This window comes from Diorhabda carinulata, chromosome X (assembly GCF_026250575.1).
Source record: "Diorhabda carinulata isolate Delta chromosome X, icDioCari1.1, whole genome shotgun sequence".
Classification (NCBI taxonomy): Eukaryota; Metazoa; Arthropoda; class Insecta; order Coleoptera; family Chrysomelidae; genus Diorhabda; species Diorhabda carinulata.
This window is the reverse complement of record NC_079472.1, coordinates 14,745,891-14,762,897: the sequence shown is the minus strand read 5'-3', so window position 1 is coordinate 14,762,897 and position 17,007 is coordinate 14,745,891. Positions and strand designations below refer to the sequence as shown.

Genomic DNA, 17,007 nt, shown 5'->3' with positions numbered 1-17,007 from the left:
ACGTATTGTGGTACAGTAGTCGACTCGGATTTATTTATTCTAACATTCGAGTTTTTGAAGAAATTAATTCGCCATCGACATCCCACTTCTTTCTAAAGATTCAATAAAACGTCGGAATGTGTGCTAAATCGTCCTCTATCCACCTACAATTTAAATCAAAGTAAATTTGTGATGAATTTATGCTTTATATTCAATATTCTATAGCTGTCAGGTTGTAATTTCAACCATACCCAAAGGACTCCACCGGTACTTATTATTTAATAATAAATAATAATTTGGATAATCGTGTCCGGGAATAGTTTAAGTTCGTTAAAAAGCTGGTAGCGTCCAATTTAATATAAATTGTTCACCCCATCTTAGTACCAGTTATTTAAATATTTTAACTGAGGCCGAATACCACTTCATGAGGAAAAGTCTCCTGCTGGGGAATTTAAGGTTATAATTATTAAAACAAATTGTTTATTGAATAGTTAAATTTCCATGTATTTTGATATTAAGTCAAAGTAAACTACTGAATTCACCATAATATGTTACAAATCAAGTGATTGTGGGCGTTATTATCTATAATAACCGGACATTATGCATATTGGGGAAAGGGGTCATGATGGGGTAGCACACATATAAGAAACTAAGCGTTTGTAAATAGCGTAAATAATTTTGACACACATTCAGAATGTATTCTGAATATCTAAAATTATAATTTCAATTCAAGGAGAATAAAATGTATATAATTAACTTGCCAAAGATTTTATTTGTAATTATAAAATCAAATACCACGTTTTTTCTTAAATACATAGGTTAAGTACATAGGCTAGAGGTTATTTCGTGGTATCACAAAAAGGATGAGTGACAGAACATGTCAGTGCGAGAGAAACCGCGATTCATCGATTTCATTTTTTATAAGGTTAAACGTCATTATTTTAAGGAAATTATCTTTCTACTTTAACTGATCCTTTGAGAACCAGGGACTTCTCAGCAATCGATTCTTTCTGTCCTGAACGTCGGTGCCTCCAACGTCGAACCCCTACCTGGATCAGTTCCGCTTCAACGCCTCTAAATCGCCCTCCTCCAGGAATTATATACAAGACTCTATGAGGGTGGAGTAAGTATAATGATTCGATTTATATCTTTTTGATCTTTGGTGTTATCTATTTAGATATGGTTGTTTATAGGAATTCGTTCAACATTTTATTAGTTGATTTTTTTTGGTTCTGAGTGATGGGGTATTGGGTGTAGGGTGTAGGGAGTAATGGGGCTTGGGGCCAAATGGAGGTCTGGGTTCATTTCAGTTTCTTAATAAATAACATTAATCTATTATTTTTTAGGTAAAATCTTATCTGATATAAAAGGATGGACTCAGATTATAAATACGACGCCTCCATTCTCGATACGAGGACTGAGAGAAGCTGACTGATAGATGGTCGACTCTGGAAACGAAGAAGGCTAGCGAAATAATATCTGGTGTGCCACAGGGTTCAAAAGTTGTCCCACTTTTGTTTGTTTGTTTTTTATCACTCGTCCCCATAGGTGTTGAACAATTCAATTTTTCATAATGCCCCACGGTCCCACTTACCACTTAATCCATAACACATAAACTGCATAATATTTATACAGGCTGTATAAAAATATCTCAAACAATGATAATAATAATAAAAATAAATATCCTTGTATGAAAATTACAAAAAAAATTATTTATAAGCTGGCGGGGTTCCGAAAAACTTCCCCTCTCTCTTTTTCCTAAATTTCCCTTCACTCCTGGTAACCGGAGTGAAAAATTTCGTAGCCGTCGGTCTCAATAAAGAATCCGTACTGGGTGTTTGTTGTAGCCTGTTGGTCGACGGAGTGAGACAAACGTTGATAAAATTAAACCAAAAATCGGAAGGTATCTTCAGAAGATGAGACATAACGTTAACTATATATTTAGTTTCTTCGATTAATTTATTGTGCTCGGGGTGATTAGAAGAATAACCGACTATAGTTGGACCAAAAACTTTGGATAAATTATCGGCGGGCATTTTACAATCGGGACTTTGGGCGACTTTTTGTAAATGTAAAATCACAAACGCTAAGGTGTCTCTATTGGGTTGGGGTAATTTTGAAATTGTTTCGTACAACGCTGGAGCCACGTCGTTGGGGTCTTTAGCTCTAACTGCTGTAACGAAATCTTGCCAGAGGGCATAAGTAATTAGAGGTTCGGCGAGGGAGCGAAGGAAATCTTTTATACAACCGCAAATCACGTGGATGTCTACTTCTTTGAGGTTAGGTGCTATCCTGCTGGTTAAAAATTTTTCTTTCAACCCTGCAATAAAGATAGAAAGAATTAACGAAAATCGAATAAAAATATATATTTCAAACCGACATCGTGATAGAATATAATTAAAAAAATAACAATCATTAGAAAAGACTATAAAAGGCGGGGGAAAAAAGGTTGTTGAGAGTGGTTACCAAAAGTAAATAAGAAAATCCTGAAATATAACTAGTAAAAAATCATAATTATTACAATAGTGTAATCAGACATAGATAGGATATAATTTTCAAGAATTTAATTTTACAAAATGTTGTTATTTGGTGTAAACTAATTTCTATAATGAATCAAATGTGAAATCAATATAAAAAAAGAGAAGAGGCATAACCAGATGAAAATGGAATACAAAAATAGTAAACAGACTTAAAAAAAGGCAAATGAACTGGAAACGCACTAAACCTAGAAGAAGTTGAGGATAAGTAAGTAACAATATTATACATACCTTTAACATCTTTCTCGGATCCAGGAATCCTATAAATCCCCAATTCTTTCAATCCTCTATACTCGATTTCATTGACACAATGTACAATTAAAGATGGCACCATTGGAGGACTTGTAGGCGTATAATCGGCAACAGTACCTGTGAATTTCTTCGAGGTTGGTGTATTTATGACAGGTACGCAAGGTGTCGGTAACATATCCTTACATTCCGAATGACAAAACATTTTGCATTCTTTACATTTATAACCGGTTTTACCAAAGCGAATGTGTTTTTCACAAACCATACATATGTTCGGCATCACGACAGTTTTTTGTTGAAAATAATGTTTTCGGTAATTAGTACCATCTATTTGAGGAAAATTTATTTTTTTATCTGGAATAGATACAAAAGTGTGTAAGGCAATGAAGTATATTTGAAATCTTAGGTATACCTTGTTGATCCCATGATTCAAATACCAAATTAGGAGGAACTACAGGCGCCAAGTCCTCCTCAGATTTCGGGATAGATTCGATTATTGAAGTTGCAGTTATGGGGCCATCTTTATTTATAGTTAGAGTAGTAGTGGCTCTAACAGTATCAGCATTTCCAATTTCAACTGCTTTTGTTGAAGATCTAAACAATTTTTCTATGTAAAACAATCATAATTGTGAACATTTAGATAAAATTGTACAACTGAAGCTTCTTACTACATAACTGACCAAAACCTTCAATGGATATAAATAAACATCATAGCTATTACTGCAAATGACAGAAACTCTGCAGAGAAATAGATCCTATATCAGGGCCAGATATATGGAAATGCGCAAATTTCCACAAATAAACACCCCATATCCATAAAAAAGTAAGACATTAAACAAGAAGAAAACAGCATTAAAAATATCAATATATTTGATCCAAAATCAACTAGGGACACCTTCAGACAATAACAGAACAACAGAAGAGGAAAAAAAATCAATATTAGAGCCAGATACAGAAAAATATCTACTCTCTAAAAATACAAAGAATAAAAAAATAAATCTAAATAGATGGTTAACCATCTACTTCTAAATCTTTAAAATAAAAAAAGAAGCCCACAAAATTTTTTTAAATGAAAAGTCTGTTCATGAAAAATTTAATATAGGAAAGCTGCTTTTTAACTTAAATAGACACATACATAAATTACTTACTTTCGCTTTTTGCTTGTTGGTTCTTCTGGTTCATCACTTCTTTGGCGTTTCCATTCCTTACTAACTCTGGAAGAATCTAAATCATCCTCTGAACGAGAATAACTGAAGTCAGAGAGTATTGAACCTGTTGAATTGACTTCTTTGATGGCACTAAGACGTTCTGCATCCCCAAAGCTCATTCTACCTAAAAAAGTTAATAAACTTGAGTATCTAAAAGTTAATCAGATGAAAAGTTATATTTACCCGAGTAAAGGTTACTAATTTGTTGTTTAGTATCATCGGCAAGTTTATTTCTTCCATCCTTAACAAGTGAATTACAAAATTTGGCAATTTGATGCTTAAGTACGGCACATTCGTTATCAGAAATTTTTCTTTTCCTAGTTTCTTCATCCAACAATTTTCTGGCACTTTTTAGACGTCTATTGTATTCATTTAATTCCTCGTTTTTTTCATCTATTTCGGTTCGGAGTCTATCGCATTCTGCTATCTTTTTCCTCCATTCTTCGTAAAGTAAATGCGTTTGTTCTGCAAAACTATAGAAGCTTTCGTGTAGAGTATCTCTATCTTCGATTTTTTGCTGATATAACCGTATTAGTTCATCATAACAAGCCACTATAGTTAAATCTCTTGTTGATCCTTGATCGGAGTTTGTTGAACCTGTATCTGAAATTACACTTTGTTCACTATCTGAATTTGTTAGTTTCGCTTTTTTATGAGGATATGGCTTAAATGGAGTATCACACATTTTAAAGCTTTAATATAACAAATTTAAATGAATGGCATTTAAACGACTGTTTTAAACGTTAAGTTTCAAATCGAACTTTGACATATGACAACTTGTTAATAAGAAGAGATAAATAAAGGAATAGGTTCCGCAAAGTCGCCAACTTAAGATTAATAATAAAACTGTTGGATACTTAGATCAGGAATATGCCAAACCAAACTTTGAAATTCGTAAGAAACAAATAATTTTTTTAATAAAATTTTGAAAGCTATTCCTATCCTCAAGCTTTGTGCTGATATAATCTGATCAGCGCGTCAAAATATATGACACTTTTTTGTCGAGTTCTATCCGAAGAGCGGTTAACCGTCTTTTTAGGGAAACAGCGTGGAGGGAAAGGTGCGACTCGGCCCGGGTATGGTTAATAAATATTTATTTTGCTCAGCGAAATATTTGAGTTTTTCTCTGAGTGTATTCTGTCGCAATAATCCAATTGAGTGTGTGTGTGATTTTTCTGGAATTATGTATTGTGGTAATCGTAGCTCAACCATGTTCAAAGATAAAAAAAACATCACGGTACGAAGTAAACACTGATTATATCTTATAGAATATTAAAAATCAAAATGTGGTGCTACATGTAAGTAAATAAAATTATCAATTGATTATATTGAAATGAACAACTGAGGGATATTTATTATTTTCCAGATGATTGAATTGTTAAAAAGGCCGCTATGTACGGTGGGAAATATAGATAAGCCGAACAAAACCTTTAATTATGATCAATCATCTGTGTCAAGAATATATAAAGATCACCAAAATGAATAATTTTGCTATTGATATCATACCAAAGGTACAGGTAAGTTCCATTATAAATTATTTTTATAATAAATAGCATTAAGATTCTAAATCGTTTTTATTTATTATATTTAGAACTCCATTTTCGCCGATATTAAGGCTCTAGTTGTATTGGCAACCACCTAAACACAGCCGCATTGACTTTGCCGACAATATTCATTTTCTCTCTCGTTCGAGACAATTTATTTATACTGCGCATGCTTCATGCACGTAAAAAATGCGCATAACTAAATAAAAAACTCGGAGGAGAGAGAAAAAGATACACTATTTGTTTCACTTAGTCGGATGACCTTCCACTTATAGTCGTATTACATATACTAAATATTAAAGTGTTTTTTTAAATGGTAGTCACTGGGTACTAGATCGGTACTGTAGGAAGGACGATCAATTGTTCTTAACAAAATTCTCTGCTCACATCTTGGTTTCGATAATCGGTACGTGATCGGGGAATATCGTGAAGCAAATTATTGCCAAACTTAAGCTAAAATTTGGGAAATCCATAATATTTGGATTTAGATATTGCAATGAATATTGAATTATACCGGATACACTTCTTTCTAAGAGGAATCTTTCTGGATTTTTAGATTGAAATAATGAAGCACGTAGTACTTGTGTTCGCTTGCTTATTAACCATTACTCAGTCTCTGCCTTTTACGATACTATGTGAAGATTCAGAGGTGAGATCTTTCAATTATTTTTTTAATTGTTCATATGTTCGAAAATAAACTTTTATATTGGTTATGACTAACAAAAACATTATACATCACTAGGAGTAAACATGTTAACACAAACCTTATACATCATTATAATATTGCCAGACTTTTTTTAGCGATTTTCGTTCGACAAATATTTCATATATTTATATCGGGTGGCCGGCTTCAGCATGATATTTTAACAAACGAAAAACTTGTGTATGAATTTACTAGAAAGAATGGTTCAAATTTAAGAAAAACGTTCATATTGTAACAGAGAGTGACGTGGCGAAAATTGCGTCTCGTACTCTGTTGCCTGCAATTATTTAATTTGAATAAAACATTGTTTGTTGATAAGGTTATTGAAATATTGATATTAAACGTATAATTTTACCCAAACTCATTCAAATTCGAATGAAAATTTTCAATCTCTTGAAGAAGTAAATATTTTATTTAAAAATTTTTTACTTTGAAAAAATATACAATTTTTTGCATACCTTATAACCTCATTATACTCATTATACATGATAACGTCGGCCATATTGTTGTGGTGGATAAAGAGATTTGATTACATTTGTGTATAGAGAATTTGGTTGTTTCAAGCTCTTTTTTCATTTAAATGGAGTTATTCGGGAAAAAAAATGAAAATAAAACATCATTAATAATAATAATAATTTTAATGTGAATAATGCAATACTTGTTCTCCTAGACAATATGGCAGATGATCGTTATGTCATCCCTGAATGAACTATAAGACGAAGGGTATGTTCTGTGACCTATTGTTATATTTTGACCTTTCCTGATAAGTAACGACATCTTTATAACATATTTAAATCACAAAATTGAATATCGTTAGTGTGACCTTTCTTTGTTTTTGTTGAGATGTCTTAAAATTCATGTAACAGAAATATTGTGTATTTACTGTAAAAAAACGTGGCAATATTAGACGCAAATATAAATACGTCTTATCTGTATTCCTAACTTCGTAAAAAAGTGATGTTACATTGTTTAATTGAAATCGCATAACCAGTAATGTGTGTTTACTATTACGACCAGATGTTAAAATAGTGAAAATATTTACGATCACGATGTAGTAATAGTAGCCATTTTTTAACGCTTTGATTCGTGCTCTGTGTTTGTTGTTCGGCGCTAACTTTGAATTTAATTTTGCTTTTTTAAAACTTTGTGAAAGTACTAATATATTTTACACCTTTTTTTAAAATTACTTTTTACAGAAAGAACATCAACGTATTTGTTGGTTAGATGCGGAGCAACTTAACGCTAGAAATACAGAAGAGTCTTCTTTTTCTTTTGATTATCCAACGGAGCAGAAGCGAAATTCTGAAATAAGTAGTGCTTTGAACATGTTGTATGGTCGACCGAACATAAAACGAAATCCCGAACTTTCTAGCGCTTTAATGAGTTATATGAGAAATTCGGGCTACAGAAACTGAAAAGTTTTATGTAAAATGTCAAGTATACCGAAAATAAAAGTATTTTAAACTTGAATTTCTTCTTTTTTATTGTATTCCGCTTCTACCTTGAAAGCCATACTTCACCATCGAAGTAGAAGTATTGTAAATTCAATTAACTACACAAGTTAGACCACCAATTTCCCACTTCCTTATATTTAAAAAATTCGAATTCGTGTAGACGAAACCTGAAAAATCTTGAATTTTACTCATATTCCCAAAGTCAAATATTTTTAAATTATTAATATGAGCCTTAAACTAACAATAAAGAGGTTATTTTGAATAAATTAATATTTTGTAATGTGTAAAAGAATAAGAATATTTTCACCAAAAAGTATTCTGGTTACCGAAGCACAGAAGTAGAGGCAATGAAAATGTTACGTCAGCTTTCAACTGTCATATATTTTTATATGTTGTAGTGTCGTTTATAAGTAGTTTGTCTGTGGTCTATAAGTATTTCGTTGTAGTTCCATTTTATAAATAAATAAAAGCTTGTTTTGATTTTTTTCTAATATAAGTAATATAAAATATCAAAATGTATGAACAAGAAGATGGTAACTATCATTAAATATTTCCAAAATACGAAGGATATTCTTACTTGTTAATTTTAGATCAATTTGATGATGAGGATACTGAAGAAATCAGTGCTGAATTATGGCAAGAAGCCTGTTGGATTGTTATCAATGCTTATTTTGATGAGAAAGGTCTAGTACGTCAACAGTTGGATAGTTTCGATGAATTCATTCAAATGTCTGTGCAAAGAATCGTAGAAGACTCCCCACAAATTGATTTACAAGCCGAAGCTCAACATACAACCGGGGAAATTGAAAATCCTCCAAGGTATCTATTAAAATTTGAACAGATCTATTTATCAAAACCTACTCATTGGGAGAAAGATGGTGCACCATCTCCTATGATGCCTAATGAAGCTCGGTTAAGGAATTTAACATATTCTGCTCCTTTATATGTGGATATTACAAAGACTATCGTTAAAGAAGGAGAGGATCCCATTGAAACTCAACACCAAAAAACATTTATAGGTAATTTAATTATATAAATTTGTATATTTTGGTAATTGTTAAACTTTTTCTTTTGGTAATTAGGTAAAATTCCTATAATGTTGCGATCGACATATTGTTTATTAAGTGGTTTGACGGATCGTGATTTAACAGAATTGAACGAATGTCCTTTGGATCCTGGGGGATATTTCATAATAAATGGTTCAGAAAAAGTACTAATTGCTCAAGAAAAAATGGCAACTAATACAGTTTATGTATTTTCAATGAAAGATGGAAAATATGCTTACAAATCTGAGATAAGGTCTTGTTTAGAACACAGCTCGAGACCGACGTCTACATTGTGGGTTAATATGATGGCTCGAGGAGGACAAGCCATAAAAAAAGCTGCAATCGGTCAACGTATTATTGCTATTCTACCGTATATAAAACAGGAAATACCAATTATGATAGTATTCAGAGCTTTAGGTTTCGTGGCTGACAGAGATATATTAGAACATATAATTTACGATTTCGACGATCCGGAATTGATGGAAATGGTTAAACCGTCATTGGATGAAGCTTTTGTTATTCAAGAACAAAATATTGCTTTGAATTTTATTGGAGCGAGAGGCGCACGACCTGGTGTCACAAAAGAGAAACGTATCAAATATGCCAGGGAAATTTTGCAAAAAGAAATGTTGCCTCACGTAGGGGTATCAGATTTTTGTGAAACCAAGAAAGCCTATTTTTTGGGGTAAGTGTGACAAAAAGTTCTTTATTATAATAGATAAAAAATTCTAATAGGAATCATTATTATTTTAAAAATTTTTATCATTTCTAATTTTTGTCATGACATTGTAAAATTATAACATTGTAATATGAAGTGCTTGGTGAAATAAGGCCACATTTACAAAAAGCTTTAATTATTCCACCCAAATCCTGAAATAAAATTTATTATGTGTAGCATAATTTGCTAAAAGTGTAAAAATTAATTTTGTGCCACACATTAAAAAAAAATAAATAATTATACATCTTCTAAAAGAAAAAATCTTTCCTGTTGCCCAAGTGCTCAGTAATGATAGAGTACATGGCAGATCTTAAAACTTCTGGTAATCGCATCAATAATTCACTTTTGGTGCATCTTCGAGTTTCCCTAATGGTTTGGTCAACTCGCCTAACAATATCATCTGTAGTGATAGACTTGCGTCCTCGACCCCCTTCATCATGAACATCAGCTTGACCATCTTCAAATTTTTGACACCATCTGTCTGGAGGTTGAAAAAAAAACAACCCCAGTATATGAATGGAGACATGTTGTGTAGTCGACTAAAAATCATGTGTTATTATTGAAAATTTTCAGACAATCATTCAATTTGTTTCTTTTTAAAATTCTATTTACTGCATTTTTAGATACATGGTCCATCGGTTACTTCTAGCTGCTCTAGGTCGTCGAGAATTGGACGATAGGGATCATTATGGAAACAAAAGATTGGATTTGGCAGGACCTTTATTAGCTTTTCTTTTCAGAGGGTGAATAAACCGAATAATCCATAAGACAAAAATTATTTAAAGTTTCTTTCAGTTTATTCAAGAATCTGATGAAGGAAGTGAGAATGTATGCCCAAAAATTCATAGATAGAGGCAAGGATTTCAATTTAGATTTGGCTATAAAAACGAAACTGATTACTGACGGTTTGAGATATTCTTTAGCTACTGGAAATTGGGGTGATCAGAAGAAAGCTCATCAAGCTAGAGCTGGAGTGTCTCAAGTATTGAACCGATTGACATTTGCTTCAACTTTATCACATCTGAGACGTGTAAACTCGCCTATAGGTCGAGATGGTAAATTAGCTAAACCACGTCAGTTACATAATACTTTATGGGGAATGATATGCCCTGCTGAAACTCCTGAAGGTAATTACATTTTGTTATATATGCTTGTTAATTATATCTTTAAAATGATGTATGTATATTGGTATATTGGGGTACACCAGGACCCCCTTTCTTGCTGAATTACTGGGCTAATAAACTTTTTCGGTATTTTGTTTCTGAGGCATGTCCCTGGTTTGGTCAAAAGTATTTGGAAAAATTAAAATACCTTCTAGTTCTGATTCGTCTTTTGACAGAAAATGAACTGTTAATAATTAAAAATAGATTTCAACAAAATTGGAAAAAAAATTCATATTTAATTGTTTGAAGAATTGAAATATAAAAGAAACGATTATAAACATAATGATGGTATTTCCTATGGGGGATTCTATTACGAGAAGACAATCTTTTCAACCCCTGCATGAAATTTGATAGTGGATCATCTACATTTTCTTATTGTACCTTTATTAATAATTTCCAATGTTTGTTGTGGATCACTGCAAAATTTTTAATCTAATATTTGACCTTTGGTTTACTTGAAAATGACATTAAAAAAACTATACCTTTGAAATCGCTTCATTATTTTGGTAAAAAATTAAGCTTTCTATAAATCTTCAGAGAAAAATTTTCTATTTTTCATTTTGTTATTTGTTCTTACTTCCATTTTTAGACGATGAAAAACTAACATATGAAAGTATCGAAAAAAATAAAAACGAAATTTTTTTAAATCCAAAAACTCAATATTTGGTGAAACAAAATGAAAATAAAGAATAGCAGCTCTTTTTTATTTCTATCTCCTAAAGTACCTATGTGATATATATATTTTTTTAATTAATAGATTACAAAACTGATAAAAATTAGTGGACAAAATGTGAATTTTAAGCTTTTTTGAAACTTTTTTCTTAGTAAAAATAATTCAATTATTTAGCGTACAAGCAAGAAAACAAACTCCAGTATTTCTTTTTTTATTTTCTTCCTTCAATAATTCTTCCTCAAAAATTATAATATTTTGTCAAAAATGGTTATTTAAAAAAAAAACGGTCCATTTTTCTAATGAATAAAACTATCAATTTTCAAAAAATTTAATCATATTTGGTTGAGACAAAAAGTTTTTTTAAGTGAAAAGAGCAATGAATGTAAATCAAAAAATTTTTAATTCTATCAAATTTTTTTCGAAAATTTTGTCGATTTTTGATGTAACCAGATTGGAAATTTGTTTTTAGTCTTACAAACAATGCCATTGTTAATATTTTTTTATTACTTTATAGTCTACTAAGAATTCTTGAAAGATAAAAATTATTGGTTAGTTATTTAAACAATTCGATTACGAATTTGATTATTAAAAATTGTTTTTCAATAAAAAAAATTCTATAATACGTCAGAATTTTAAATGAATCATTGAAAGATATATAAAGAATATTAACAAATTTTTCATTTCTTCTAATGGTAGTATAATAATAAATATTTAAAAAAGATTTATGATTTTTTCTATTAAAAATTGTTTTATATGTTTAATTAAGCATATAAAAAAGGCTACAAGAAGTGAAATATTTTGTCAACAATTATTTAAAAATTTGATGTAATAATTATAAATTCGTAAATCATATTTTTAGGGGCGGCTGTGGGTCTTGTGAAAAATTTGGCCTTGATGGCGTATATTTCTGTCGGATCTCAACCCTCTCCTATATTAGAGTTCTTGGAAGAATGGTCTATGGAAAACTTGGAGGAAATAGCGCCCTCTGCAATTGCCAACGCTACTAAAATATTCGTCAATGGCTGTTGGGTAAATAAAAGTTTTAAAATAACTGTTACCAAAAAAAAATACACAATCTTTCTTCTATTTCAGGTCGGTATTCATCGAGATCCCGAACAATTAATGGCGACCCTAAGAAAACTCCGAAGACAGATGGACATTATAGTATCCGAAGTATCTATGATACGAGATATTCGAGATCGAGAGATAAGAATTTATACAGACGCCGGAAGAATCTGCAGACCTTTATTGATAGTTGAAAACGGTCAATTATTACTTAAAAAAAGGCATATCGATATGTTGAAAGAAAGAGAATACAATAACTACGGTTGGCAAGTACTAGTAGCGTCCGGTAAGAAAAACAAAGTGCAAGAATTTGATTACACCATAATTATATCTTCACCTGTATTTTCATTACTCATCTCTATCATATAGTTAGAGGAAAAACCCAGCGGTGTTGCGTTCCCTTCAAGATAAGCTTGAAGGGTCACTACCACCATGAAAAATTCACACTACCTCCAATTGTGTTTTTTACATTTCCATTTCTAGTATTTTCTTATTTATTATAAATTATCCTAATTATCCTCAACCAACTTTCCATATCAGATTAGAATATTCTAGATGTCACTACTGACCTTTTACTATTCGATTTTTTGTCAAAATTGATCAATTTTACAGGTGTCGTCGAATATATCGATACGTTAGAAGAAGAAACTGTAATGATTGCAATGAATCCAGAAGATTTGCGACAAGACAAAGAATACGCTTACTGTACAACTTACACCCATTGCGAAATCCATCCGGCCATGATATTGGGTGTATGCGCATCGATTATTCCGTTTCCGGATCACAATCAAAGTCCCAGGAATACTTATCAAAGTGCTATGGGTAAACAAGCTATGGGGGTTTACATAACGAACTTTCACGTTAGAATGGATACGCTGGCTCATGTTTTGTATTATCCCCACAAACCTTTGGTAACCACTAGATCGATGGAGTACCTTAGATTTCGAGAATTACCCGCAGGAATTAATAGTATAGTAGCGATTGCTTGTTATACTGGGTATAATCAAGAAGATTCCGTTATTTTGAATGCTTCTGCTGTGGAAAGAGGATTTTTTAGGTAAAACTATTCATTTTATTTTGTTTCTCGATCTTTCTTGAATCGATTTGACCTTATTGCGGATTTTTTTGTATCAAAAATATAAATAACTCATTGTTGATATTTCCTTTAGTTTCCCTTTTTTTGATTCCTCATTAATACATCTAACGTTACACGATTAGTTTGGAATCTTTATATATAAAAGAAATTTTTCTGGTGATTTTTCAATAATAATTATTTACTGGTTCAAATACTGACAGAAATTTTCGAAAAATAATAATTATTTACAAATTTTTTTGTATATATTACCTGACATTACAACTCTTATACAAAAATGAATTTGTGATGATGATTAGAAAAAATATTTGGGAAATATAATAATTTCCAACATTATTTGTATACATTTGTACAATACTTTTTTCATAATTTTTTTTTTAAATTTTTTTGTCTGAATACTTTTTCTTGTCTCTATACCATTTCCAAATTTTAATCTTTCTCAAATATACCTGACATTAAAAAATCAACTCAACATTCTTATACAAAAAAAATTTATAATAAAAACACTGAGGATTTTTTAGAGGATATTTTTTATCAAAAAATACGACAGCAATTTTGAAAAAAATTTATAGTTTTTCTTATAAATATTCTTGAATTTCTTGACCATTCTCGAATGAACTTGATATACAGTGTCAGTTGGAATTTACAGAACCGTTGTTGATATTCATAGTGAACACACTATTTCCACCAACACTCATAATTACACCGTCTAATATGAGCGTTTTGATAACCAAGTTATCATCTTCAGAGACCGAATCTAAATTTTGGTGTAGTGGTGGTGTAAACAGTGTGTTCAGTATATACAATGTAAGTTGGAATTTACAGAACCTTTGTTGATATTCATAGTGAAAATACTACACCAACACTCACAATTACACCGTCTAATATGATCGTTTCGATAACCGAGCTATGATCTTCAGAGACCGAATCTAAGCGTTGGTGTAGTGGTGGTGTAAACATTGTGTTCAGTATATACAGTGTGTTCAATAACTCGACTTTGTTTAAATTTATTATTTTATTGACGGCGGAGTTGCGTTTTAGATCGGTGTTTTATCGTTCGTACAAAGATGCAGAATCGAAACGAATTGGTGATCAAGAAGAACAGTTCGAAAAACCTACCAGACAAACTTGTCAAGGTATGAGAAACGCTCTGTATGATAAATTAGATGATGATGGTATAATATCGCCGGGTATTCGTGTTTCCGGTGATGACGTTGTGATTGGAAAAACGATGACGTTACCAGAAAATGACGACGAGGTAACCAATTTTGATATTGATATTGATATTTTTAAACAATAAATTTATTTAAAATAAATGCTTATAAAATTTTTGTAGTTGGAGGGTACAACGAAACGTTACACAAAACGAGACGCCTCAACTTTTCTCCGTAACAGCGAAACTGGCGTTGTCGATCAAGTGATGTTAACGTTAAATTCGGAAGGTTACAAATTTTGTAAAATTCGAGTACGATCCGTAAGGATACCACAAATCGGAGACAAATTCGCATCAAGACATGGACAAAAAGGAACCTGCGGTATCCAATATCGACAAGAGGTGAGACATTTTTTCTTATCATGTGATGAATTTCACCATAAATTTTTGTTAATATCACTTTTTTCTGCTCAGTTTAACAAATATTTAACTACTGAATGTAATGTAACTGACACAGATGGTCAAATCCGACGTTTACGCACAGTCGATCAAAAACAACAACGTGTTGATGATTCAGAGCAGTATTTGGTCATGTTTACACGTAATAAATCAGATATGTGACAATGGATGAAACAGATCCATTATTTCACTCTGGAATCAAAAAGATCATCAACTGCAGCTAATGAACCACCTCCGAAGCTTCCAACAATCAGCTAGAAAGGTTATGGCTTCAGTATTTTGGAATGTTCTTCATCAACTATCTCCAAAAGAGAAATACAATCAATAACGAATACTAGTTATTGGATCATATGTCTAAGAAAAAACCACTGTTTCACCAAGATAACGCACCGATGCACAAATCGATGGTTGAAATGCTTCTTCATCCACTATATAGACCAGATCTGACCCCCCAGTGACTATTGAAGCTCAAATAAAGAAGCAATTGATAAAACTGAAGTCTACTTTGAGATAAAACACAAATATTTCCACAAGCACGGCATCGAGAAGTTGAAGAATCGTTCGGTAAAAACCAATATAAAGATTTTCCCGTTAATATATTTTTCCTTACTAAACCATTCATAAAAAATACGGAAGAATTTGAAACTAACCTAACCTAACTTCCACAGTACGCTTCTTTTCGTGATCAATTTGCTAAAGTCTATTTTAAATTGTTTTAGGACATGATATTCAGTTGCGAAGGCATCACCCCGGATATTATAATCAATCCTCACGCTATCCCGTCTCGTATGACAATCGGTCACTTGATCGAGTGCATTCAAGGAAAAGTATCGTCGAATAAGGGAGAAATAGGTGATGCGACGCCTTTTAACGACGCCGTCAACGTACAAAAAATCTCGACGCTTCTTCAAGAATACGGTTATCAATTAAGAGGTAACGAAGTGATGTATAACGGACACACCGGTCGAAAAATCAACGCTCAAATTTTCTTGGGACCGACTTATTATCAAAGATTGAAACACATGGTGGACGATAAAATACATTCTAGAGCTAGAGGTCCTTTACAGATTCTTGTAAGACAACCCATGGAAGGTCGTGCCAGAGACGGTGGTTTACGTTTTGGTGAAATGGAACGTGATTGTCAAATATCGCACGGAGCCGCGCAATTTTTGAGGGAGAGGTTATTCGAAGTATCCGACCCGTATAGAATACACATTTGTAATTTTTGCGGATTGATAGCCATCGCAAATTTGAGGAATAATACTTTCGAATGTAAAGGTTGTAAAAATAAAACGCAAATATCTCAAGTTAGATTACCGTATGCGGCTAAATTGCTGTTTCAAGAATTGATGGCCATGAATATAGCTCCGCGTCTTATGGTATTGTAACTTGAGTTTATGACTAAGAATGTATTATTTTATTTTTTATTTCCAATAAATACAAATTGAAATTAAATCGTTTTTTGTTGAGTGTTAACCAAATCTCTTACTTAAGAGGAAGATTTGGGAGGCTTAAAGAAATCCTTTTGTTTATTTTCCTCTATCCTGATATCAAACGTCGTATCGTCTTCATTTCAATCCCACGGTCTGTTTTAAATGCATTTATTGCCAGACTTCTACATATAAAACCGGTAAAATGATGACAAAAATGCAGAAACATACAACCAGCAAAACAACTTAGTAGTAAAGAGAAGAAACTCCAAAGATAGCAGAATAGAAGACGATGGATGATCCACTGACTAATCAGAAACGTGAAGGACTGAGCAGAAAGTATAGAGACGTAAACTATTACTAACGGAGCATGAGCATATCCGGTTATTTATGAAGAAGATGCGGGATCATCAGTACACGTCAAATTGTGAGAAGGAAGAACGAACTTACCTTCTTCGGAGTGGTATCACAATACAAGTGGGAGGACTTACTTCTGTTTCAATAATCTCTAAAGTGATCGAAATAAAAAATAA

General features: G+C 32.0%; 3 protein-coding genes across 3 annotated transcripts; 2 read left to right on the top strand and 1 right to left on the bottom strand.

Moving 5' to 3' along the window:
• Positions 1-458: 458 nt before the first annotated feature.
• LOC130901481 (rac GTPase-activating protein 1-like) lies at positions 459-4,772 on the bottom strand. The gene is made up of 5 exons (XM_057812912.1): positions 4,157-4,772; positions 3,914-4,097; positions 3,178-3,359; positions 2,748-3,119; positions 459-2,299 (listed from the first exon to the last, which is right to left on the bottom strand). Exons 1-5 carry the CDS (start codon positions 4,656-4,658, stop codon positions 1,689-1,691), a joined length of 1,851 nt encoding a protein of 616 aa, XP_057668895.1. The 5' UTR covers positions 4,659-4,772; the 3' UTR covers positions 459-1,688.
• Positions 4,773-5,469: 697 nt separating this feature from the next.
• On the top strand, positions 5,470-7,684 carry LOC130901422 (uncharacterized). The gene is made up of 3 exons (XM_057812815.1): positions 5,470-5,490; positions 6,074-6,166; positions 7,417-7,684. Exons 2-3 carry the CDS (start codon positions 6,083-6,085, stop codon positions 7,633-7,635), a joined length of 303 nt encoding a protein of 100 aa, XP_057668798.1. The 5' UTR covers positions 5,470-5,490; positions 6,074-6,082; the 3' UTR covers positions 7,636-7,684.
• Positions 7,685-8,044: 360 nt separating this feature from the next.
• On the top strand, positions 8,045-16,499 carry LOC130900360 (DNA-directed RNA polymerase II subunit RPB2). Its single transcript, XM_057810899.1, has 11 exons — positions 8,045-8,207; positions 8,265-8,693; positions 8,757-9,405; positions 10,062-10,181; positions 10,234-10,565; positions 12,134-12,303; positions 12,367-12,625; positions 12,952-13,396; positions 14,474-14,690; positions 14,769-14,987; positions 15,764-16,499. Exons 1-11 carry the CDS (start codon positions 8,189-8,191, stop codon positions 16,430-16,432), a joined length of 3,528 nt encoding a protein of 1,175 aa, XP_057666882.1. The 5' UTR covers positions 8,045-8,188; the 3' UTR covers positions 16,433-16,499.
• Positions 16,500-17,007: the final 508 nt, after the last annotated feature.